General features: G+C 37.7%; 1 protein-coding gene across 4 annotated transcripts in view; it reads left to right on the top strand.

Moving 5' to 3' along the window:
* Positions 1–27481, top strand: part of ANK3 (ankyrin 3) — a 618703-nt gene that overhangs the window by 400213 nt on the left and 191009 nt on the right. For all 4 annotated transcript variants that reach the window (XM_045568777.1, XM_045568776.1, XM_045568774.1 and 1 more), the window contains exons 3-8: positions 4053–4154; positions 4554–4652; positions 4838–4936; positions 13030–13128; positions 18467–18652; positions 20527–20625. In XM_045568777.1, the coding sequence (XP_045424733.1) occupies positions 4053–4154; positions 4554–4652; positions 4838–4936; positions 13030–13128; positions 18467–18652; positions 20527–20625 (684 nt within the window). The remainder of the gene's footprint in view (positions 1–4052; positions 4155–4553; positions 4653–4837; positions 4937–13029; positions 13129–18466; positions 18653–20526; positions 20626–27481) is intronic.

Here is a 27481-nt window from a genome sequence, read left to right as displayed (position 1 = left end):
GTTTAAAATAACAGAAATTTATTCTCTCACAGTTCTGGAGTCCAGAAGTCCCAAATCAAGGTGTCAGCGGAATCACGCTTCCTCCAGAGACTTTAGGGGAGAATTCTTCCTTGCTTCTTCCAGCTTCTGGTGGTTCCTGGCAGTCTTGTCTTGTGGCAGAGTAACTCCAATCTCTGCCTTTGTCGTCCCCTGACCTTCTTCTCTCTTATATGTCTGTGTGTCTTCTTTTGAGGACACCAGTCATGGGATTTCAGGTTCATTCTAATCCAGTATGACCGCATCTTAATTAATTATATCTGCTAAGATCCTATGTCTAAAGTCAAGTCATGTTCTGAGATTCCAAATGGACATGAATTTTAAGGGGAGATCGTTCAACCCACTACACTACTGTATAGAACTATTGTAAGGATTAAGTAAATTAATAGAAGGGCTTATACAATTAACACATATTATATTAAGTGACTAGTACAATTAAGTTAATATAAACACTTGTTAATACAACAGTGTCTAGCACATAGTTAGAGGTATCAATTATTAATTATTATTAAAGTTGGCACTCAGGAAATGTTTATTCTTTCCAACCACTGCTTTCTGCTGAATAATATCAATATTCCACTGCAGGTGAAAATGCTGAGTTATTAGATTAATTTATAATAACAATTGACTCCATCCCTGAAGCTATTTCCTTGAAAAACACACATGGTTCACATTTCTTTCTAGCAAAATGGCTAGGGATATAAGACGTTAAATGATGACAAAAGAAACTTTCATTTTCCAAATTCTTCAGATTATGGTCACCCAGAGGAAAAAAAAATGCTGACCAATCTGTTTGTATTCATTTCTGTGCCAGCTCACTCCTTTTGCAATGACCTCCTCTGTGTGACTTTCCATGGGGCAGAGTCTAGCTTCTCTTTGGGCCTAGTTTCCTTCCACAGTAATTTGTCAAGAGCCATTCTTAGATGCATCTTTAGGTTCAGCATCAACAGAAGCATTGTTTTGGTACAATGCTCAAGATGAAAAAAACAGGCTATAGCTTATTTTAAGAGTAACTCCTAGTTATTTGATGAAATGATAGATAAGAGATGCAGTGTACTGGTACTGAGCTTAATACAAAATATTATGGTTTTTCTTTCATGTCAAGGAAATAAGGAGCCATATCTAAGTAACATATACTATACATAAGCAGAATTGGGGGGAAAAATAGAGAAGAATCCAATATTTACCCTACCAATCATTCGAGGTGATTTGGAAGAAAAAAGAGCAGTGAAATGAAGGCAAGTGAGTCATCATTTGTACCATGTCTATTTTGTTCACCACCACGTAGTGACACTATGACTATCACATAATTGACATTCAGCAAATATTTGAGGAAGATGTGGCTACATTGCAGCGGGTGGGTTGAGTATAAAAGGAAGAACTTGGTTTTTTGTGTTTTTTTTTTTTCCTGTGGGCTTTGTAATTTCACTTCCTAAGGTGTACATTTTCTTCAGGGCAGTCTTCATTTCTCTCTTCTTACCTTTTCTCTATCTTTTCCTCCCTCCTTTCTCCCTTTTTCTTTGAGGTATAAAGAGGGTTGTGGTTATGGTTTTGGTGTGGTGAGCATGTTGGTATGTAACAGAGGGCTGAAAAAATTGAAGATGAATATTTGTGCCTTTTTGTACCTCCTAAAGTTCTGAGGTGATACATTAGCTGCCTCAGAGAATTATTTGATACCAGGGTCATTGGGTGAAATAGATATAATGAAGGTATCCGCCAGAGAATTCTTTATCATTAGAGCGGGAGTTCTTAAATACAAATCCACAAGCAGGCTTAGCAGTCCTGAGCCAAGCGAAGTAGTGTGCAGAATATGTGTACATATGTAGATTTGGGGGGGGGGTGTGCGCATATATGTTCAATTGTTAAAGGAAGAAAATTCATTTATAACCTTTGTTAGTCTCAAGAGAACCACTGAATTAGAAGTTTTGTTTTATGCTGGTTGTTTTTTTGTTTTGTTTTAGTGGTTTGGATGGGAAAATTCTGAGGAAACTTAAAAGGAAAATGGACAGTGTATACAATTATTAAACCTTTTCCGATCTGGAATCAATTCAAAGCCTTTTGCCCTTGAATTATAACACCTCTTTTTTAACCGCATTAGCTGCTGTTTTTCTGTACTCAGAGTCAGAGTTTGGGATGCTTCACTCACAGTTGTTATCTCTGGCAGTTGAAATATCCAGGCAGACTGATGTCATTTGTTCCCAGAACTGCATCAGAGCCCTTCTGGGCAAATTCACTGATAAGTCATCCAGCAGGCACAAAGAAGATGATATTTTACGGCACAATGAGCCATCCTTGCATAGCTAATTTAGTTCTGACTGAACTCGTAAACAAAAAACTAACCTCAAAGTAGGAATCCTCTTTAAAGACAGCATTTTATTTTTTCTTTAAATTCCTGGAAACTTTGATTTGTCCTTTGTCAAAATCAGGCTTTACTAACAACAACAAGCAGCAGCAGCAGCAATTTGAGAATCTGCTATGATGTGAAGATGAATAGCAGAGACCATAAGTGAAGCCATTGAGTCAGGTGTCTAGGAGCACCCATTGATTTTACTAAAATAAAATAAGAAATAAGATAAGAGATAACAACAGTTCAAATCAAATTAGGGGAAGTAATAGTCATCCAGAGAGAGGCTTGCTGCTGGGCAGGAAAAGAGTGGGGGAAACCCTGGAGGCAGCAGACCTTCCCCTGAGGTCTTGAGCAAGTCAACTCACACCAGAACCAAAGATTCTTCCAAGGGATGGAATTTCCTTCATCTCAGTTACACTTCCGTGAATGAATTAGTGTTCTTGCCTCAAAGATTAGCACGTTGGCTGCTTTCCAACTGCCTGCTCCTTAATCTGCCTCTGCTTGTTCTTAAGGGGCTTTCAGTTTGGGGTGGAAGAGGGACAGGTATACCAAAGACTACCATGCTGTGTGATAAATACCAAGAGAGTGCGTTGAAATTCATGCTTTGGGAGCACTGAGCAATTAAACTCTGCCTGGGAGGGCAGGGCAGGCTTCACAGATGAGGTGGCATTTGAACAGGGTCTTTGAAGGAGGTATTCACCATATGGCTGAAAGAAGACACTTTCCTCTGTTAAGCCATACCCTGCGTGATTGTATTTATTAATATAACCAGTGACGAGATGTTTTGGGCTGCTCTTTCAGGAAAACCTGCTTTTGTGTTGTATTGCATTGAGTAAGGCTCCTTTATGAATTTTGGCAGGCCCAATTTTGCAGTGTCTTTCCTCTCACCGTCTTCTTTCTATATTAAAGATTTCAATAGTAGTTTGTTTCAACTGAGCAATTACAGATGTTAGAGTTCAGAGCTTCAAGCTTTCAATGAATTAATTACATGTGTTGTTTTGTTGTTTTTAAATTTTTTACCTGTTTCTTTGCTCTGGCTGCTGTTCCTAGTAGAGTTTTCACCAGGCTGTGGCCTTAGCTAACTTGGAAATGTGTGGAATTCTGTATATTCACAATCTTATAGGCATTTATAAATGCTTTCCATATACAATCCATGTTCCAACACACGGCTTGCTGTAGGAGAATCCAACAGAACATCATAGCCTACAAATTCCCGTCAAACTATTATAACAACATAAAATGTATTTTTGAAGCTATTAATTGAAACATAGGCTATAATAGGTACAGAAAAATGGAATGGATCTTAAATTTCTGTTACAAGAAAATAGTGGGGTCTTCACAATGTAATTACCAAGAAGTTAAAGGATTTCTCCTTACTCTCTGGAAATAGTATGGTTTTTTAAGGTACCTATACATTATAGGAAATTTTCTCTCTCAATTCAGAATGAGTTATGACATCCCAGAAGGGGTAACTTTGTACTCTTGAAACTATTAAAGAATTTTTCCTTTTCCTGGTACCTTTACAGAGAATTTTTATTTGTGTTTTCATTTTAGAGATAATGTAATCCAGTTACTTTCATTTTAGTTTGCATCTTAAGTTTGCATCTGTAAGTTACAAACATACATATTAGCTGCATTCTCCATCAAAATGGTTTTCTTTTTCTTTCAGTCTGATGCCAATGCAAGTTACTTAAGAGCAGCTCGAGCAGGACACCTGGAAAAGGCCCTTGACTACATAAAAAATGGAGTTGACATCAACATTTGCAATCAGGTTGGTTATGGTGGTTGTTATTTAATTTTTTAGTTAAAATTCTAAAAAGCCAGACTTTAAACTCCTTAAAGCTCTCATTAAATATTTCGAAGAATTTCTCATTTTTGTGAGTTTTTTCTGTTAAATTTCACCAGCTTGACATGGTCAAATTATCCTCTGTTAGAGGAATGTTCAGAAACCTAGGCATATGTCTCTTAATAATTAATGCCTAAAATTTTGTACAGAATGATAATGGAACAACCCACCTAGTTTTCAAATACTTTTATTCCTAATTCACATTTCTGCACTGCACATGTGCAAGTGATCGTCGGTGGGATGTCATCTCAGGAGTTCTTGGCAGGCTATTTACGGCTCTATTTTCAATGTGCTAAGTAAAACTTTCTTTTCACTTTTAATCAGAATGGGTTGAATGCGCTCCATCTTGCTTCCAAAGAAGGCCACGTAGAAGTTGTTTCTGAACTACTACAGAGAGAAGCCAATGTGGATGCAGCTACAAAGGTCAGTATCACATATTTAATAGTTTTTATAATACTTGCCAAATTCCATACGGATTCAGTCCTCAGTAAGAATCAGGCGACAACTCTCATGAGATACTTGCCAACTTTGTTTTCTTTGGGGAACTTATGCACATAGAAGGATTCAAAAGGTGGGTAAGTTGATGTATTCTGCTTTTCATTTCACAGAAAGGAAACACAGCGTTGCACATCGCATCTTTGGCTGGGCAAGCGGAGGTGGTAAAGGTCTTGGTTACAAATGGAGCCAATGTCAATGCACAATCTCAGGTAAATTTACGACTCTATTGCAAAGAAACTTTGTTATGATTTGCAAATAATGTTCCCTGGGTCAGGTGCTTGCTTGGTTCACATATCTAGGAACACCAAACTTAAGAGCTATACTCAAATAGTAATAGTGTTGAGAATTATTTAAGTTCATCTATATCCTCAAAAAGTGGTCCATTTATGAAACTCTATGACTGGTAGTCATAGACACAGATGATTAGGGGATACCTGTAATACAGTTTCATACTATTTTATGATGCTAACTCAGGTCCAGACTCAGTATTTAACCTACAAAGGAAATAGGGATGCCAGTAACTGAGAAAATGGTCTTAGAATTTCAGAATGTATCAGTGCTCTAGTTGAAAAAGGAAAGAAACTGCTTAACTTCTCTTTGCTAATAACCAAAGTATTTTTGTTGCTCTCTGAAACAGATTTAAAAAAAAAAAAAGGCAGAAGAAACTTTAAAAATCCTCAAGTTTTAGAATTTCCAGATTTCTTTTTAATGAATATAGGTCCTCCTATAAATCTCACACAATTTTGCTGGAAGTTCTAAGAAGAACACCATTAGATTATCATTTGATAGATTTCAAGTCTAAAAGAATTAACTTCACTTTATTGATTGAAATACATAGGTCCTCATTATTCCAGTATTCATTATTTGAGTCCCCACAGACATGAGTTGTGTAGGAAAGCAAAGATCATCGTAACACAAAAATATCCACTAAGGACATGACCACTTTTAAAACTGGTTCCCATTCAAACATTTCTTCCAGTTGAATGCTGACATCTATGCTGATTTTCCAGTGCCTCCCCGGGATGTTGGATATTAAACAAATTGATTATGGAACAAAATTGCAAGTTTTGCCAAAGACACAGGATTTTGTGAAGTCAGGGAAAGAGATGTTGGAGCACTTCGGGCTGCACAGCTGAGCTGCGGGTACATGGCATTCTGGCAGCATTAGGCCAGGCAGCATTTGAAGAGCTAGGTTGATTTCCTGATGCGTGTTTCATATAGGAATGATTTGGAAATCCATAGATTAAATGAAGAAAAAAAGATAAATAAGATCTTTGGTTATCAAACACTTCTTGTAAATAGCTGTCTTTTTTTGCTTATGTTGTGAAAATAAAAAGTGAAGGATGTCAAGATATCATATACTTTTGTTCGAAAAATTACACTTTTTCTCCACAAAAATCACACTTGGTTTAGTTGTTGTTCATTCTGAGAACTCATACATGAATGCAGTTTATAACCTACATTTTGTTAAATCATATAAACCTACTTTTATGATTTCTAGTTTTACCCTCAAGAGTAAGTCTCACACGTTTTTCATTATTTGCTGTGGCCTTCTGATCTCTGTTTTAAGCACACTTGATTTCATCAACCTTTTTCAGTACCAGTTATCTTTGGATAACAGGAGTCTCCTCTGTTTTATGGGTCCACAGAGTTGCAGTGACTTCCTCCCACATATACCAAAGACATAACATTGATAGCTCTGACGCCATTAAATGTCAGTGTCATGGGAAAGGAACTACATAGTGCTTCCAACTGCACGGTTTCTTGTATATTTACTCTAATTTCTTTCTAGTTCCCTGTGGTTAGAACTCTGTTACATTGTCTATACCAATTATTCTGATTCCCTATGAGTGTTCACTTGGAGTAATAATGCTATTTCCAGAAAGAAATGACATGAAGTTGAATATTGACAAGTATAATACTTTGAGACAGACACAGACCACCTGACTACGATAGAAGCATCACACTTTTAAACTGATTTTTTTCAAAATGCCCATATAATTTGTTTTACTAAAACATGTCTAGGTAGTTTTAGGCTTTGAGGTAGTAGGAAAACTCTTTGATCTATTTTCATTTCCTTTTTTATTCTCCCAAGAGAGGAAAAATAAACCTCCTTCTTTTGAACATCGCACACATTCTTGACTAATGCCTAGAGCAGCCATAGTTTTAAGATCTGCTCTGCAATATTTGGGAGAAGCTGCAGTTGAAATAAAATCCTAACCAGTTTTAATGGCAATTTATACACATTCCACACTTGTGATGCAGTGAGGGAGAAGAACTTAGGCTGTGAAATTCCCTGGTACTTGCAGTTGTGCTTGGAATTCCCCGCCGCACATGGCACAGCAAAGCATTTCACCCTTCGCCCGCACACCTGCCTCCAGTGCCTTCTGAACTGCATTGTTCTGTGGATAGAATAAATAATGAGATGACCCTGCAGCAGCATGGAGTTGCCATGGTAATGCCTGGTAGCAACTCTGCAATAGGAACTTTTATAAAAAAACAATAAGCAGTGATGCCATGAAATAAGATTAAACTCCATTTGGGCAGCAGCACATAGAACATGATAGGAATATTAATATTCAAGAAAGGCAGCATCTCTATCTCAATGAAAGTTTAACCTATAGCCAGTGGTTAATAGTCAACAAGAAATAGTGTGAAGAGAGGCCCTTACTCTCCTTGAGTGTAAAAAGTCTCCTTATCTTAAAAATGATGTTGAGCAGGTCAAGTTCTGATCTTATAAACTGAGGCTCTCTGAACTTGTAGATTTTATATTAAACTAATTTTCCCACTGCCTTGATCTTAGGTCTTAACAAGTTAGTTAACTTTTTTTTTTTTTTTAAATAGTGACAGGGGTCTTGCTCGTGCTTAGGCTAGTCTCAAGCTCCTGGCCTCAAGCAGTCCTCCCGTCTTGGCGTCCCAAAGTGCTAGGATTACAGGCGTGAGCCATTGCACTCAGCCCTTTTTTATATTATTCAATATTCCAGTAATCATTTAGTCCTGCCCTGAGAAAGAAATTAGGTGACAAACTAAATTGTGATTATAAAGAATTCTACTATTAAGTCCTTAATACTTTGTACCAAATACAGCACCCATGATTAATAATATTTACTATTGAAAAACCTCAAACTGCAAGTCAAATGGCCTCCCTCACTCTTCTCTCCTTCTTTGTCTTTATTCTATAATGTAAAGCACCAACTGTGTTTATAAAGAAGCGAAGTCTGTCTCAGATAATATCTGAACTATCAGAGTATTCAAAATGAACAGATTTTCATAGTGGTGGTAACAAAGTTTACCTAAGAGCCTTTAGGTAAACCAGTGCCTCCTTGGTCTTTCCGTATACCCTGGCATTCCCTGTGGTGGAAAAGTCAGATCCTGACAAAATCAGACAGTCGGGTATGGTTCAGATAGAGCCTCTTTGACCTGTGACATTATATCACACCTCTAATCTAACTGACTTTCACAAAAATTAGTATCATATATAAATCAATGCAAATCTTTCACCATGCCCTTAACATCTTAAGAACAGTGCTTTATGTTATACAAAGGCTGGCCATAAGAAACTAGAATGAATAGGAAAATTTCATGGATGAAATTTAAGCCCTTACTTAAAGGAAATCACAGGAGGACTTACTATTTTATTTTATTTTATTTTATTTTATTTTATTTTATTTTATTTTTGTGGGTATTAGGCAGCATGCCTCAGTACTATCTGCAAAATTCTAAGTCTGCAGATTTGCATGCTTATAATAGCACCACTCTAAACATTCAGAGCAGAAGGTACTGAAGATGCTGGATAAAATCAGACTTCAAATAGCACACTCGCTCTGTCTTAAGCTGCTCTGCCTTTTGAGAATTTAATCTGTTGTTGCTACAGAAAAGAAAATGTAAATTGGGTACTCGTATATTCCTTTTTAGCCAGCTTTGTTTTGGAAATTTTCTAATTTAGGAAATTAATATGAAAATAATGGTGTATTTTTTTTCTCATAAGAGAAGAATAATATTCTTTTGAAATCTGACCATTCTCCCAATCCAGGTGCCATTTCACAGAAAATTATTACAACTGTGGGTTGTCCCATGACAACACATCGAATTACTGGTGCAGCAACCTCTTTGAGCTAGGGAGTGATGGTAGTATTTTTATTTCACTGTTTCCAAAGAATATTTCTGATTTTCTCACTAGAATCATAACTAAATAGTATGTATGTGTTTTCATGCCTGGTTGATCATTTCTTGATAAATAAAAATTTGTTTAATTTGTGTTATTTGGATTATAGGAGCAGAAACTTGAGCACAAAAGAGAATGTATTAGAGTTAGATGAAGAACACAGAACCTAGAAGGCAAAAAAAGCTTTCAGAAAGTTTCGGAAAGCAGACAGTTGGGGTGGGGAGTGGGAGAACCTAGCTAGCCAGAAGCAGAGCACAAGATTTCCCTTGGATATGGTTCCTGCAGGTCAATCAAGGCTGAGGAGAGGGAACTGTGTAGAGAACAGAGGTGAGGATAGAGGGTAGACCTGAAAGAGCAAATGGAGGATTTCCTGCACGTGTCCACCCTGTAGTTAACCAAGGGCAGGCTGATTTGTCTCAAAGTCCAACCAAGACAAGTCCTACTTACATAATCAGGAAGCAGTAATTCTCCAAAACAAAATAGGGGTGACATTGTCAAATGAAGGGGAAATAGATATGGGTTCTGGTTGACCAAAACTAAAGCAAAATAAAATAAATACCCACACACACCAAATGTCCACTGTAAAATTGGAATTTCCATCATGAAGACCTCACCAAAAACATTTTCGCAATACGAGCAGCAGAAACAGCATAATACCATCCAAGACCACATACTGGATGATTCTGTTTGTATGGAATATCCAGAGTAGGCAAAGCCATAGAGACAGAAAGTAGATTAGTGGTTGCTAAGGGCAGATGGGGGGGGGGGTGACTGCTAACAAGTGTGGGGTTTCTTTTTGAGGTGATGAAAATGTTCTAGAAATAGATAGTGGAGATGTTTGCCTGATTTTATGAATATACTAAAAATCACTGAATTATACACTTTTAAAGAGTAAGTTTTATTATATGTGAATTAGTATGTAATATCAGTAAACAAATTATTTTAAAAATAAAAAAATGAACAAGAATATGAGCATTCAGAGAATGACTAGTTTTCTGGTAATAACCATAGGGTGGATGGCAAGCACTCAGAAAGAAGGGGAGGCCAGGTGCAGTGGCTCATGCTTTTAATCCCAGCACTTTGGGAGGCCAAGGCAGGAGGATCGCTTGAGCCCATAAGTTCAAGGTAACAGTGAGCTATTATTATGCCACTGCACTCCAGCCTGGGTGACAGAGCAAGACCCTATCTTCTTGAAAAAAAAAAGAAAGAAAGAAAGAAAAGAAGGAAAAAAACATGTGGAAAACAATTAATTATAGGGCTGTGTCGTGCTGTGAGCGTGGTCCACACAGTATTTCTGAGTAATATAAATTCTACACGTCTTAGTCTCTGCCATTATAAAAAAGGCAGCACATGGAAGGATTTAAAAGTTGTGCTTCTGGCCAGGCACAGTGGCTCACACCTGTAATCCTAGCACTCTGGGAGGCCAAGTCAGGAGGATAGCTTGAACTCAGGAGTTCAAGACCAGCCTAGCAAGAACGAGACCCCTTCTCTATAAAAAATAGAAAAATTAGCCAGGCACAGTAGCATGCACCTGTAGTTCCATCTACCTGGGAGGCTGAGGCAGGAGGATCGCTTTAGCCCAAGAGTGTGAGGTTGCAGTGAGCTGTAATCATGCCACTGCACTCTATCCCAGGCAACAGAGCAAGACCCTGCCTCAAAAATAAAAAAATAAAAATAAATAAAAAGTGTGCTTCTTAAGAATAGATCTCTAGAAACTCCAGGTCTGTAAAAGAAAGCATCACCTTAAAAATCAGTGCCTGACTTTGAGCTTTCTTCATGGATCCTGAAATTCTTGGTTCTGGAAGGAAACTTCAAGAACAGTAGACATTCCCTGGGCTAGAAGCCAGATGTATGGGTAGACCAATGTTTCTTAGGCAGTTTTGGACCATGGCAGACCTCCACCCTGAAGTTGAGAACCAACTGGCATAACTTATCTAGTTGATATTTATGTCTGAGAGAACAACATCCATTTTGGAATTTTTCCTTAAAAACTTTCCTCCTAAAATCTGATTCTGCCCTCTGGAAATTTTGGTTTTCAGAGACTATGCTTCATGAGGAAAGTTACTCAGTAGTTCATTTAGCTGTAAGAAAAATCCACACTGGTTTTCTTTTCACCTTTATTTTCTTTCTTTTTTAATTGTTATTTTTGTTTTGTTTTGTTTTGTTGCTTAAAGGATATTTAAATCAGCCAGGGATTTAATGATCTTTCATTTTGGTCAACTAAGACAATGGGAAAATAGCGATATGATGAGGGTAATCCTAAACTGCCTTTCCAGTTTCCCTAGTGGCTCAGGAGTGACAAAGATGAAAGACACTCAGATGCATAGACACACACACACACACAATGTGTTGCAATTATTCCATGCTTCATGTTTAAATGTTGATATAAACTCTCATAACAGAACAGAGCAGCAGTGGGCTCCAGAGGTATTACCAGGTAAACAAACGAAGCAGCTTGAATGGGCTGTCACATTCCACTGCCTCTAATTTTGTGTTTCTAATCTTGAGCTCGGCAACCAGATAACCTAACTTGTTTCAATTGTGTACAAAATAGAGTACATAGAATAGAGGAACTTTCTGATAAGTGCATAGCTGTGGTGGATTTGTTATAGGGCATCACTTTTATCTGCTCAAGGATCTTTTTAACTGACTTTCTAATTCTCGGCTGTAAGTCAAAAAAGTGAGGTCACCAGAGGCTGAACTTATGGATAACTAAGGTATTCATATAGTAGTTGATAATCATGATAATGGACCTAAACCTTTTGAATCACACAATTTGAATAAGAGGTAATATTTTCGTTTGGAATATATTTACTTTTATTCTTTGAAATTATAGGAAATTATACAATAAAATTCCAGAACATTCAGTTAAATAGAAACTGCATTCTGAAAAATATATTTACAGCCCGGCATGGTGGCTCACGCCTGTAATCCTAGCACTTTGGGAGGCCTAGGTGGGCGGATTGCTTGAGGCCAGGAGTTCATGACCAGCCTGAGCAACATAGACCCCATCTCTACAAAACATAGAAAAATTAGTTGGGCATGGTGGCGTGTGTCCATAGTTCCAGCTACTTGGGAGGCTGAGACAGGAGCATCACTTGAGCCCAGAAGTTTGAAGTTGCAGTGAGCTATGATGATGCCACTGCACTCTAACCCCAGCCAACAAAGCACCACCCTATCTGGAAAAAAAAAAAAAAAAATGTATTCAAAGAGAATGTATTACAGTTTGAGAAATGTTTTGATGCTTATATCTTGTGATACGATTTTTAAATATTACATTATTTCGTAGGTGTGAAATACATTCTTCTAGAGAACAAACATACATATGTGACATTTTTAATAAGAAACTTAAAATGTAATGTGCACATTAATTTGCTTGGATCCAAGTTCTTTGGCAGTGTAAACACATTTCAGACAAGCATATACACACAAACATACTAAATGTGTGTATATATGTATATATGTGTATGCATGAATATATATATATTCTGCATGTAAAAATGCTATGCTTTTGCAAAAAATGTAAGGGAAGGAAACCTACAAAAGAGGCTACTAATTGGATTGAATCTTACTGTTTTGCAAATTGGTGTTCCTTTCTTTGCTCTAAGTGACAGCATCCACGATAAGTTTGAAGCTATTTGATAATAATATAAATACCTTTCCAAGTTGGAACTATTTCAGATGCTTTTATGTGAAAATATTACATAATTATTTAAAACAGATAATTGACGTTTGGGAGCTACAATGACCAAATATGTTTTTCTTCATATCCTAGTAGTATTCATATCATCTAGTAAAATCCTTTACTCATGGCAGGCTCTTAATAAGTGGCTGATGACTAAGTGAATGTAATTATTTATCTAAAGGGGTAAATTGCTTTGAATTATACATAGACTATTAACTGTGAACTATTAACTATGATCTACACTCAAATTATGAAATGTAATTGTAAATTATACTTAAATTATAAATTTTGCTTAAACTATGGTGTTTAGGTTTTCTAATCAATATGAATATGTAAAAATATTATTAAAATTACTATATGTGGGCATTTTTTAGAGCATATATCATCAGTACCATAGAAAAATAGATCGGTTCTAGGAAGCTGCAGACAAACATTTATTTCTTATTTTGCAGAATGGTTTCACGCCATTGTATATGGCCGCCCAGGAAAACCACCTGGAAGTTGTCAAGTTTCTTCTTGACAATGGTGCAAGCCAGAGCCTAGCCACAGAGGTAAGACACTTTGGTTTTTCTGTGGGTAAATTCACATATTTATACGGCGTTTTGACAGCATGGAGTTGAGAATTTATCCCACTAATATTTCAGTTGCAGTTGTATATCAATGTGTGGGTTCATAAGTTTTTGTGAAATATACTAAAAATTCTATTTTTAATCTTTAAAAATCTTTCATTGCATAGATACCCTTTCTGCTCCTAAATGCCTGTTTCTACCCTATAATTGAGCGATTATTTTAATATTTAACATGTTTGCTTAAGAATACTTTTCTGTCCCTTATAATTTTGCTTCAAAGGCAACCATTGTTTTGAAATATTTTTTCAGTAAACATTAGTTTTAAATCTGTTTTTTCCAAATTTAAGTTAGCCTAATTATGCTGATTGAATTTATGTATTTTTAAAGTTAACTAATTAGATCTAATATATACTTCTCAACAAAACTACTATACATTTTTAAGTATTAAATAGATGTGGTATTGGAAAAGAAGATTTGCACTCTTGAATAGAATTATTATTTAAAAATAGAAATTTAAGTCATTGATACTATCTTGGGTAATGTAGTTTATTATTTAAACTAATCTGGATGGAAGATCATGATCACTTAAGTGTGTAACTAGAAATCTATACTTAATAATAAAAGACCAATATTTAGGTGTACTTTATTTTTAACACAACAGTGAATTAGAGCAGATACAGGCTTATCGCTGTCTAAAACCACTACTCTTACTTGCATGCTGATGTGTTTCCTGGATGGCACAGGAAAGATGGCAATAGAGTTATCACATTTAACCTCACCCAGCTTTTGAGATTATGCCTTCTGGGAGAACCACTAGATAAATGAAGAGACAGCTCACATAAGAAGAAATATAGATGACCATAAATATATGAAAATATTCTCACCCTCACTCATAGGCAAAGAAATATGAATTTATTAGATAAAAAATGAGACCTAATCTTTAGATTAAAAAACTAGGTTAAAAAAATTTGATGGGGAGAGGAAACCAGAACTTTCCTACAATATTGGTGAAACTGATAATTGGTTGCGACATTTTTGCAGAACATTTGGCAGTAACTATCAAAAATGAATATTTATATGCCTTTTTACTTAGAAATTCCACTTCTAAGAATTTATATTGCAGAAATATTAGATATATAAAAATATGTTTTAGGAGAATATTTGCATTAGGCTTCAAAAATAGTATATAAGAATGTTGATCAAGATAATAGCAATTTTTAAAAACTGGAAAGAATGTAAATATGCACCAATAAGAACCTATTTAGTAAATGCTGGTATAAAAGCATACTATTCAGCACTGGTGAAAATGAGACGAGATTCTATGTACTGATATAGGAAAATGTCCATAGCATATTGTCATCAATGATTTGTTCTGAGAATTAGGAAAAGCCTTACTTTTCGCTTTATACCCATCAGTACTGTCATGGGGATTTCTGTCATGAGAATGTACTGTTTTTATAAAAATATTCTTAAAGCTAGTTTAAAAATAACAACTTTTGATGACATCAAAAGAACAAACTTAGCCAGGCATGGGGGCATGCACCTGTAGTGCCAGCTACTCAGGAAGCTAAGGCAGGAGGATCACTTGAGCACAGGAGTTGGGGGCTGTAGGACGTTATGATCGCACCTGTGAATAGCCATTGCACTGCAGCCTGGGCAAGATAGTGAGACCCCATCTCTAATAAGAAAAGAATAAATGTTTACTAGATGTAGAGCCATGCCTCTCTTCTTGCTCAGGAGTAGCTAGTCTGAGCACAGTGCCTCATGCACAGGCTGTGCCATGGGGTGCTGGGAAAATGGGGATGAGGGTGAATTGTTGGTTAAGAGAAAATCCATTTCTGTTTCAGATGGGAATAATCAAGTAATATAAATATCCTAATGAAAGTGATTCTATAGCTTTCTTTGTCTGTGAAGGTCGAGCAGTACTCTTTACACTGTGATACAAAGATCTGTGATATAAAGTATCTCTCCTTAAGAAGCAAACATAACCCCAATTTGCTAGTAGATTAGAATTAGCTTGTAAACGAATCATGAATAACTCCGAGTGCTCTAGTACCTTTTCTAAGTTTTCAAAGTCCATAAAGAAGTACTATAACTTAAAGCAAAATAGAATGTGAGATCTTCAAATCATTAATTGTCCTTTGCCAAAGGATATATATAAAAAAGTTTTTACTACCTTATATTAATTTCATGTTATCATTTTTGTAGTTTTAAGGGGAAAAAACCAATAAATGTTCTAATAACAAGTCATGTTCATGTCTTCATGCGGATTGTTGTCACATCACTACATAAACAAACTCTGATTACCTAGAGATGCTTGAGCCTTTGAATTTTTCTTTTGGATTATTGGTATTACAGAATAAAAGAGCAAGAAATAAGACAGTTTATTCATATAATATTCTAACTACAGTATTGCTCCCTCATTAGCAATGATGTTGCCATCATTTACACAGAAGTCTGTATTTACAGAACAGACAGTAGGAAGTAAAGGATTCTTTAAACAGTGAGTTTTTAATAAAAATTCTAATTTACTAATGATGTGATCTTGCCAAATCCTTTCAAATGTATTCTTTTCAATAAGCCTGGCACACTTCAGATCTTTTATCTATGTGGCAAGTGTTTGGCATGCTTGCAGTTTGTAAAACTTATTTTCTATTACTATGTACTGCGTATCTTTTCCATATATTGTCTTCCTTTTGCCAATTAAGATTCTGAAGCGTGAGGTAAATTTGTTCATTTATTCTACAAGTAATTACTAAGCACCTGTTATGTGTCAGACACTCTACAAGGCAGTGAAAGTATATCCTTGAGCCACTGGGGCACGGAGCCTTTTTTCAAGTAGCTTCTATCACACTTCCTTTCTGCTCTTATTTTTGTCTTAAGACAACTGCACAAAGCAAACCAAACCATTTAAACTTGGTTTTGAAACAAAATCTGGAACCGCTAATTTTAGCTATTAACACCTTAGAGCTGGTATCTTTGTGTCTTTAATTGGCTTAAGCAGGAAACACATATTCTCGTCAGTGCTGATCGACTCAGTTCCAGTTTATTTTCTGGTACAAAGTAGTTTCCTTTACATATAGGTCCTGTGAATTTAAAAATCACATCAGCGGAAATGTGGTCATTTTGTTTTGATTCAGAACAAAAGCGGGCTGTCATTTTTACCCATTAGGTTTTGTTGAGGTTTTTAAAGTGAGATGCAAAACTAATTTTTAACATGCAATTTTCCTTTCACCACTCTCTCCTTTAAACGATGCATTTTTCTTTTTTTTGCAGAAGTAATAAATGGTATAAGTGAGAAAGTATAATAAAAAGCAAAAAGAAAAAGTCTCTGTCAATTTTCCCTAGAGATAATGTTGTATTCATCTAGATTGTTTGCACAGGGTCACAATAGGCATACATATTTATTTTTATGAAAATGAGATCATATATTTACCCTGTTACGTAGACTACTTTTCTTACAACATTATATTCTAAAATTTGTTTTTAAGTGTAAATCTGTAATATCATTTAGGTGACATTTTGGTTGTATACAGCCTTTGCCTGTTTGTTATCTTACTTAAGTCTTCAGTCAGAGACTATCTTTCTGGTTACATTGGTGACATTATTCTTTTGTGCTTTCCTGTTGCCTTGGATAGTAAAGTTGAAAGAAGCAGGTGGCATTTAAGTAGGATCTTGAAGCATAGAGGGTAGATAGGATTTGTATCCATAGAGAGAGGAGGAGGGCATTTCAGGATGGGGGAAATAGCTTGAGTCTAGATGCCAGGGTAGGAATTAGCCTGCACATTCATAATTAGTAAGGAGACTGGCAGGAAGGATTTATACGGGAAGAGACCACGCAGTATCATCCCTTAGGTGCTTCGGGTCAATATTTTGTACATCCTTGAATATAGGTGTGCTGATTTGAATCCAGTCAAATCAATTGTAGGCGCCCTTATCTGTTTCCCAGCAAGAGAAGGAATGATGAAAGGGGTGTTTTAGGAAGGCATCAGTGTGTACCTACGTGCATATGGGCACCTACGTGTCTTACAGAAGCTCTTCTATTGGAACTGTCCTCTGTTTGCACCACAAGGACTGCAGAAATAAAATATCATGACTCAAATAAAATAATATGTAACTCGCTTGCCAGTTCTCTAGTAAAAATAATTTTTAAATGTCTGTTTTGAATGTATAATAATGAAAGCATTACGGAATTACAATTTGTGAGCCAGTCTTAGGATTTTCTACCCTCTGCCGTTCATGCTGCAGTCAGCAACGCAAAATCATCTCAAATTAATTAACCACAGTGCAATCTGTAGCTGTGTCCTCTTATTAAGTCCCAGGGTAACTCAAAATGTACCTGTGCACACTTATGTCTGAATTTATTCTAAAGTCATATTTTAATCAAACTCATAGAAACAGCGAGTAGCATGGTGGCTACCATAGGCTGCATGGTGAGGCTGATGGGGAGATGTTGACCCTAAAGTACAAAATCTTAGGAGGAATGGGGGCGGTTTTTGGTGAATACAGTAGTAATAGTGTATTATACCTTTCAAAATTGCTGAGAGAATAAATTTCAAATGTACTCACCACAAAAAATAAGTATTTGAAGGGATGAATGTGTCAGCTAACTTGATTTAATCATCCCCCATTGTATTCATAGATCATAACATCACTTTGTACTCCATAAATATTTACAATTATAATTTGTTAATTTACAATACAGTTTTAAAAGAAAAAAATAACCAGAATAAATAAATAAAGTCACGCTTTGCATGATCCCTGTGTCGTCTTTCCCCCATTGGTCAGAGAAGCCAGGAGTCTTTCATATAGACCTTTTCTAAAACAGCAGTGAGTGCAGTTCATTAATTCACATGTACTGATTCAGCGCCAAATATTCATGTATGATAGGCGACCCAGTACAGTAATGAACCAGACAGGCATGTATTGCAGCTTTAAAATATCAGTGGAAATTTTTAGATCTTATTTAAATGAGCTCCTTTGAAATTTTTGCCTGGATTTAACCCGAGATGATTTTATGTGTGTTGAAATTTTGGCTTTTTTTTCTTTTTTATGTAGTACTTTTGTATATTTTCAAAATTTTCCCAATTAATATATATTGAAAAAGCATTACCCATAAACTTATTACAAATTTCTTATTTTTTTTTTTGCTTTGGTTATATACATATTTTGAAAATCTTTTCATATTTGTGTATACCTGAATATGTTGTTAGCTTTAATAACCCAAAACAAAAATTGATACTTGGTCATTTGGTTGCCTTCTTATTTGTTAATTTAATCAAAAATTGGGGCCAATCTTGATCCCTCCATTTATTTGCAGGATGGCTTCACACCGTTAGCAGTAGCTTTGCAGCAAGGTCATGACCAAGTCGTTTCGCTCCTGCTAGAGAATGACACCAAAGGAAAAGTGCGTCTCCCAGCTCTTCATATCGCTGCCCGAAAAGACGACACAAAAGCCGCTGCCCTGCTGCTGCAGAATGACAACAACGCGGACGTGGAATCCAAGGTGAGGCAGCGCGGACACAGGCTCGCCATGCAGCGATCCTGTGCTAGGCACACGGCCTTTAAGAACGCCTGGTCTCCCTCTTGGCAAGCTTATGCCTAACACTTACCTCCATTGCAAAGAGCAAAAACGTGAGTCCAAGCTAGCCAGCGAAGGCATGCCCTCCCTTCACGTGAGAAACTAGGGGGTGAATGGGATGCTGCCCTATGCCTGCTAAAAGGGAGGCCACCTCAAAAGAAACCGATTTATATGCACCAGATCTTTTCCTTCCTTTGAATCTGGATTTCAGAATGTATTTAACACTTCCGCTCAAACATGGGGTGAAAAATTACGAAATGCTAGATAAACTTCTAGTTGCTATCTAAGATGACAGGCAAGGTGCGGAGTGCAGGTCAGCTGCGGAAAGCGAGCCAGCAGTGGGAGAGCCGCAGCCCCAAATTCCCATCGTTTTGTAGAACTTGATAGTCTCTGTGGTGGACATGTGGCATTTGGATTGGGCCATTGTGCCGCCCGCCATTCAGTCTAGCTTTCTTTCTGTGCCTTTTGTGCTTCCATCCGAGCTTCCATCCTCATTACTTAGCTGTCGTGAGCTTTCTGCAACCCATATCACCGATAGCGAACTAACCGTTCATTTTTTCCTCCTCTTTGCTTCCAAATGTGTTAACCTAGATGGTGGTGAATAGAACAACAGAGGTATATATATATATGCGTATATGTATAATCTATATCTGCATCATCATTTTCCCATTACTTAGTGCTGCTGCCTCATGGTTTTCCCTTCTTTGCATTGCCTTCTGTAGGCTAGATACCTGCTTTATACCCCTGACCTCCCCCTGCCCCCCACCCCCTAAAGGAGCATGTGCCAGAGAATACAGTAGTTTGATTACCAGGGCTTTCTGCAGCTGAACCTGGTGTTGGAAAGGAAGAATGAGGAATGCTTGTAACTTAAGGGTGTTGCAACGGAGTTGTATGAGATGAAGAGTTTGGACACTTTAGATGCTTATCAGCTATACCTAAAGCTGCAGACAACCCTGTCATTCTACTCCTCGAGGACTGATTCTTTAGGGTTCTGCATGACACTTACCCTCCATGGTGTCAGCAAAAGGAAAGGTACTTCAGAATGGTGCCAATATGACCCACCCCTCCACGACAGTCAGATAGCTAGCATGGCTAAGAAGCTTGCTACCAAATTAGAAATGCATCTAGTTCCTATAAGGTTTCAATCCTTGGGGACTAAGTGAATCGCTGCATGTTTTAGCATTTTTTTAAGGAAGTAAAATGACCTTGGTATAAATAATCCAGAAAAATGTGTTATTGAATAGGCATTTGCTAACAAAGAAGAGATCAACTTATGGATTCTTCATAGAACACAATTGTCCATTATGCAAAACCAATTTGATGGTAGTACCTCTTCCCAAAAAACTCGCCTTTGTTATTAAAATTGGCATTTACTGTTGGTTCATCTGAATATTCTATATTGAATATATAAACTAATTGAATTTTGAGTTTTACTGCACAATTCTATCACCAGTAATGAAACAGGGGTACTAATCAAGCTATGAGCTATAAAGATCTTTCCCATCATCTTTATTTTAACTTTTCGACATGTTGGCTTCTCTATAGTTCTGTTACTGGATTACTAAAAACTACTCAGTCTCTACCCTTAGTTCCTCCCTGTTCTATTCCTCTACCTGTACGTTTGGGGTTTATTAGCAACCCTGTGAGCAATTGGCACTGATTGAAACCTAGTACAGAATGGAATGTAGACCTCAGCATATTTTGCTTCCTCATTTTGATTTGGGCAGGGTTATGACAGTCACCTGTCAGCCAGGGGCCCAGCAGGAATCAAGTGAACGTCTGCTGTGTTTTCTTTACAGAGTGGCTTCACTCCGCTCCACATAGCTGCTCACTATGGAAACATCAATGTAGCCACGTTGCTGTTAAACCGAGCGGCTGCTGTGGACTTCACGGCAAGGGTAAGAGCACAGCAACGTGTAACGCCTTTTAAGCGCTTGGAACAATTGCTAACTCTCCTCTCCCAATGTAAGGAAGAGATCGGGAGGGCTGACCTCCGAGAGTCCTTCCAATCCATCACAGTTATGATTTTCTACTCATCCTACTGGATCTTCTTGTTTTTACATACGTGTGCCTGCTTCCTAGAAGGAAAAGTCAAACAAGATTAGGGGTGCTCAGTGGGGTGGGTGCTAAATATATAAATGCATGTGTAGAAGATGTGATTCAAGTGACCATGACTGGGAACTACAAACGGTTCCCCAAGTTGAAATTTCTGAAACTGTTAGAAATTGGTCAAATGATTCCTAGTGATCGAGAGATCAGGGTCTTGACCTTATGGTGGAATGTGCTGGAATATCAAGATGAGGTCTGAACTTCAGAACCCAAATAAGTACTAGAGACCATCTTTTGCTTTTATCTTCTGTCCCTTAATGACATTCATATCAGTAACGAGATTGTGTAACCCGAGTAAGCTCAGAGTCATTGGAGAAAGGAATTACAACATCATGTGTATCATTGCACAGCAACTTGGACATCTGGAGCAATACTGCTCTAAGTGTAAAAACAGGTCCTGTGTTAGGCTTGATCGTCAGAAACATCATTGTCAAAAGTAGAAATGAAGTTGGAGGCAGGATGAAGTAGCGGCTAAAAGTGTGGACTCTGAATTCTGACTCCTCAGGTTCATATTTTGGCTTTCACTTTTCTGCATCTATCAGTTTTCTCATTTATAAGATGAACTGATATGAATTATGAAATTAAATAATAAATCATCATGCTAAAATAATATCACCTCTCCCTCGTTGAGTCACTGTGAGGATTAAAATAGCCAGTATATGTAAACCACTTAGCACAGTGCCCAACACAGCAGCAGCACTGTAATTTTGAATATAGCATTTGAAATATTATTTTTCTTAAAACCTCACTCATTAGAAGAGAAATAGGACTAGATCAGGTAGGGAGATAGTGTGTCGTACCAGTAACTAGCAGTGCAGTAGTTGCTGCAGCAGTCAAAGTAATATCATTTTTGAAGTCCTTACTGACTGGGACTACTGATGCAGGCTATGCATTGTATCTCATTTATTGTACTATGAGGAAAAGTGCTATTTATCCCTATTTTACAGAAGAGGAAAACTGAGGCTTAGAGATAAGAAGTAGCTGCTGCAGGATCACAGAGCTAGCAGGTTGGAAGAGGCAGGATTCCAGGCCCAAAGCTCTTAACCATTCCAGTATTCCGTCTCCCTTTGGGCAACTTAAAAGGGTTTATTTTTCTTTTCCTCTTATAATTCATTAGTTTTATAAAAATGATAAAAGCCCAAACTGTACCCATATAGGGGCTATTTCCTACCCTGTTGGCATCAGCTTGCTGAAAGCCTGTATCGGTTTCAGTGACTCAAGAGTGCCAGTGAGTTTGTTTCACTCTAGAGCTCTGTTCTTACTGCATTAACTACATCCTTGACATGGCAGATCCGAGGCCTGGTTTGACATTTTGAAGGGCAAAGTTAAGGACTTCTTTAAGTCAAGTATAAACAGGGCATGTCAGTGTTAACACTGAAGTTCGTTTCAAGAGGCATTCTTCTGGTTTGACTTCTGTAATTCACAGTGTAATAAAAACCTCATTAAGTCATATCTTCTAATGAGGACATTTGGAAAATTCGTGTCAGGGTGAAATTTGAAGTTGTCTTTGTGCCATTGTTCAGAAATTTCCTGATGCTGCTGAAAATAAGAAGATTGGGGAAATGTTTAAGCAATTTAAGAGGACAAACTACAGTATTTTCAGACTTTTTCAACCAATTTTAAAGCACCCATTTACATTAAAACAATGTGGTAATTACAAAGATGCTTATTTATTGATTAAAAATCAATGGAGACCTTAGACCCACGCCATTAACCTTACTGAGTTACCATTTGTGAATTAAAATAATCACACTGTGCTTTTGTTTAAAAGGTGTTAAAATTCAGACTCTTCACTGATTCAGAAAAGCATTTTCCCCAGTGTTGCTAATTAATGAGGCCTAATAGCACTTCTGAGCTGAAGTCTGTGGCAGAATTTGATTTCACTTTATAGAAAGCTGTGCTGTTGCTTATTCTCCAACAAGTTCTGCTTCTCTCTGCAGTTGGTGATTGATGACTTGCTTTAGGATATCTGAGGACTCTTCCTGAAGAGCTTAAAGCAAGGCAACCGCTACGTGCCTCAAGCAATCCATTTTAGGTTCCAGATCTCTAGTGATTTCATTACATAATGATTGAACACCTCTACTTTTGTACGACAGAGGTCCCTTCCTTGCCAACTTCAGTGGGGCCTTCTAAGTCATAGTTCTCTCAGGAAGATAGCAGAAATAGCAGGTGAAACTAAGAGGCCTCTCTGAACGCAGATGGGATCAAATTTTATCTGGTCAGAACAGTAAAGGGAAGATCATTAAGCCTCATTTGCTAAGAATTGGCTGCAAATTGTAACCCTAAATCATGTGCTTTAGAACCAGGTTTGGACAGAGGTATTCATGAGATGATTAGAGGTAGATTAAAAAATAACAGCAGCAACCTTTGTCTTTGGGGGCTGTGATTTTTGTTTTCTAGCTGTGCCTGAGTACAGGAAGGAGTTGAAGATTTAGATCAGAGGAAAAAGGCAGATATAGACTAGCAGTATTTGTAGCACTGTGGGCTGAGGACATGACCCCTGCTAGCAAAGAGAGCTTGGGAATAGGAATAAGGACAACGTTTCTGGAAGCATTTCCTGCACACAGTAAGATGTTCATATCCAAAGCAAATAAAGGGCAGAAACAAATCCATGTGACTAAAGGGAGTACGCAGTAGCACAGATTGCTTTCTGTGTTTCTTTGTAGTGCCAGCTAATCCACGCTGCAGTAAAGCAGGTCGCAGCCCGTGGTGAATGCTCCTGAGTAGCAATTCTGGTAACCGACGTACATATGGCATACTTACCCGTTTTATTAGCACCTTTCCTTAGATTTTTATTATGACGTCAATTTTGATTTCTGCATTATAATTTTGCTATGTAGAAGTAAGCTATCCTGTGTGGCATCTTCAGTATTTCCTTTTGGATTATCCATGGAAATGTGTTCAGGCTCACAGGTCCGCTGCAAGGAGTTAATGCTGTAGCTGCTGAATGCTGCATTGCAGCGTCAGCATCCTTCCTTCTTTGAATTGAGTCTGCGGAGATGGCCCCGACACCGTCTGAATTTATGCATGACCCTTGCTGTCTTGGAAAATCATTCTAGCTCTCTTGGGAAAGAGAATGTAACTCAAACACACCAGAGCCACTCCTGATTATCATTCCAGTAAGGAGTATTTATGCCCTAGAGTAACAAAAGGCCAAATTATATTATGTAGATGCCTGCAAAGTTCCTTCTATTGATTGAAGAAGATAGATTAACACTTTGCTGGCTGAGTTTTTTTCATCAAACATAATGGACCACCTAACCTAATCTTCACTTTTACCGTTGACCTTTCTCTTGTAAGTTATTATTCAATTTGCCATTTTGAGAAAATAATTGAATAAAGCATCCTTTTATTAGTCTTGCTACTTAGTACTTTTTGGTTTGATCTCTGAAGGGATTAAGGATTTACGTGTTTGGGTTCTAGACCTCATTTGTTTTCAAAAGGATTTCAGGTGGTTGACAGATTGAAATATACAAAGACATATAAGGGTGAAACCGAAAAAGCAAATGTTACCAGGCAGCAGGAATGAGCCAGTGAATACAATTGGAGAATAAACTTAGGCCTTAAAAGCTTCTATATGTGTAGGGGAAAGGGAAGCAGGGATTATATGGTTTTCATTTTTGACAAAGGAAATCTTACTGTTATCTATAGAGGCAAATTTTTTCAGTGAAATAACTCAAACATGGTTTTTATTATATAAATCTTTCTATTAAGAACAGTGAGTTACCTAGTTACCAGTATCTTTAATTACAACACTTCAAAAGGCTCAAATTCCACTGCTCCATGCTGCCTATGGAGCTGAATGCTGAATCTCCATCTGTAAAGGCATCTTGCCCAGGGAAGCTGAGAGCCTGGGCCCAGGTACTTAGGCGTATGATGTTCTGATTGTGTAGGAGAGAACTTGGTGTCTACGCCGCAGATCGATGGCTAGTTAACATGTCTGTTGGACTGCCTTTCTCAAATAGCAGATGATTTAAAAACGAGGTTTTGATGGGTGCTGAACCACATTCAGAACTCAAATCATACGAAAAGTTGCTTATTTAAGATATTTTAATTTTTGGATAAAATGAAAGCAGTGTTTTTAGATACTAGAACTACTAAACCTGTTGCTAGAAAAATAAAAGTGTAAGATTTACATTCTGCCCAAACAGGAGACCAACATGGTTCAGCATATGCATGAGCGAAGTAGTGTCCGTGGATAGGCGTAATCTACAGACTTCGTTTTCTAAATTTAATTTGCTTAGCAATATTTACAGAGCATCTACTATGAGCTGGATCTGAAGATTCCAACTTGAGTAACATACTTTACTGTTAGTGCTTATTACTAATACTAGAGTACTTAGTACTCTGTTAGTCCTTATTCTGCTCATTTGTTCAGGCACCAAGGTGTTAAACCATAAGATAGAGTCTCTCCGTTAATTCCTCAAAGCACAATTAAACCTAAGCTATAATGCTGAACAGGACTTTTCTAAAGACTTAGGGATTTAGGAAGGGAGTTCAGAGCAGAAAGGCAAAGTTGAAGGATAGGTCCTGAACAGTAGTGTCCCCAAAGTCTATGGTGTATGACCCCTCCCTCAGGTGACTTCTTCCTGAGTCCCCAGAAGCCACTATGTTGCAGAGTTTATTTTACTTCCCACCAGTGGGAACCCCTTTTACCACGTTTCTCCTAGCCAGGGTCCATGCCTCTTAACCACCTCTGGACCCCAGTGAGGAAGGAAAATTCTGTTTTCTCAGTACCTAGGTTATCTTAATGTACTAGACACTAACTTGTAGGTATTAATTTTAATTTAAATTAAATAAAATTTGAAATTCATTTCTTCATTCTTGCTCAAGAGCATGCCAAGCGCTCAATAGCTCCATGTGGCTAGTGGCTGCTGTGTTAGGTGGCACAGATACGTAACATGTCCACCGTTATAGAAAGTTCTTTGGAACAAAGTAGTGACACCAGCAGTCGTAGGCCATCCTTCCCTTCAATGTCATGATTATCTGAAAATGTAACTTTCCCCCCAGGGAAGTTGGCTGCTCCCCACCCTCATCTGTGAGCATCACAGTCTGTCCTTCCACTCTCACATTAGGCCTAGAATATCATTTTATTTCCACGGTATTGTCTGTCTTGCACACTCTGTTTGCTGTCTAAGCCCCTTGAAGGCTGAGACTCCCCACCCGCCCTCTGTGTCCAGGCTTTCCCCTGGTTCCCAGGTGCTCCCGTGAGCCTAGCTCTGTGCTGATGACTTTCACGTGAACTTAATCCTCTCCACCTTCCAGTGGATGACTTGTTTGTTTTTGGTGCCCAACAGCCCTTTATCTGCCTTTTATGAAACAGCATCTTTTGCCAAACTGATGCAGCCACTGGAATGTTCAGCCGCGCTCCATTCAGCCAGAGGGCTACGGAACCCTGCGTGAAAACATCAGCAACTCTGCCTGTTACCAAATAAGCGCTCAGGAAATGTCCATCGCCTCCTTTTCTTCGCAAGTGAAATGTATAGTAATAATGACTTTTAAAAAGTTACAATCTATTATCCACCTTCTTTATTAGGCATTTTACATTTATTATCTCAACAATGCTAGGAGGGCTGGAGTAGAAATGCAATGAAACTTATTTATAGCTCCTACCCACATCTTATTCTTCACCTCGCTTGCAACACTGTGAATTCCTCAAGGACAGACTTCTGTTTTCTTACACATCTTGGAATCCCTGGAGTATGGCCCAGTCCCTGGCACTGGGAGGTATTCAGTATATATTTATTAAATTCAAGAGTGAATGAACAAGTCACTTCTAGGCCTACTTGTCCACTATTCCTGTAAACCTGCTTTCCTCTCCCTATCCTATCAAAACTCCTGTTACTTCAGCTTGAGCCTCACCTGGTGTTAGAAGCTGCCTCCTAAACTGAGATCAGTTACATTAAGGCAAATGGAAAAATCCGTAGGCTTCTAATAGAATTTTAGGCCAGTGTACCAAACCCAAGTGTTGAATGTCAGACACAGAGGGGCAGGTATGTTTGAGCAGCACAGAGACTTGTTATTCAGCCCCGCAGATGACCTTGGAAGACAATCCTAGAACAAAGGACTTGTCACCAAGGGCTACTGCCAAGCCTTGTTCAATGAAGGATGTCTTAAGCAGGGCCTCAGGCTCTGGGCTTTGAAGCCTCAACCAAAGCGACCGCCAGAGGGTGCTAGAAAGGACCGCAGCTACTGGAACATGACTCCAGTGAGAACGTGGCTAACTTTTATAATGGTTTTATAAGGGTACAGGGCTTCTGGAGACGCTGGTTTGTGTAGTGCTGCCTTTGCAAATATATTTTTATAATACAGTCAGCCCTTCACATCCTTAGGGTCCTCATCAGTGGATTCAACCAACCATGAATTAAAAATATTCAGAACAAAATAAAAATAACAGCAATAGAAAATAATACAAATAAAAAGTGTAGCATTACATCTATTTACATAGCATTTACATTGTATTGGATATTATAACCTGGAGATGATTTAAAGTATACAGGAGAGCGTGCATAGGTTATGTGCAAACACTATTTTATACAAGGGACATGAGCATCCATGAATTTTGGTATCCTTACGGGTGTTGGAACCAATCCCCATGGATACCATGGGGACAACTGCGTATTTTCTCCTCCTTATATAATTCAT

This window comes from Lemur catta, chromosome 14 (assembly GCF_020740605.2).
Source record: "Lemur catta isolate mLemCat1 chromosome 14, mLemCat1.pri, whole genome shotgun sequence".
Classification (NCBI taxonomy): domain Eukaryota; kingdom Metazoa; phylum Chordata; class Mammalia; order Primates; family Lemuridae; genus Lemur; species Lemur catta.
The sequence above is the reverse complement of the archived record's forward strand: the minus strand, read 5'-3'. Positions and strand labels throughout refer to the sequence as shown.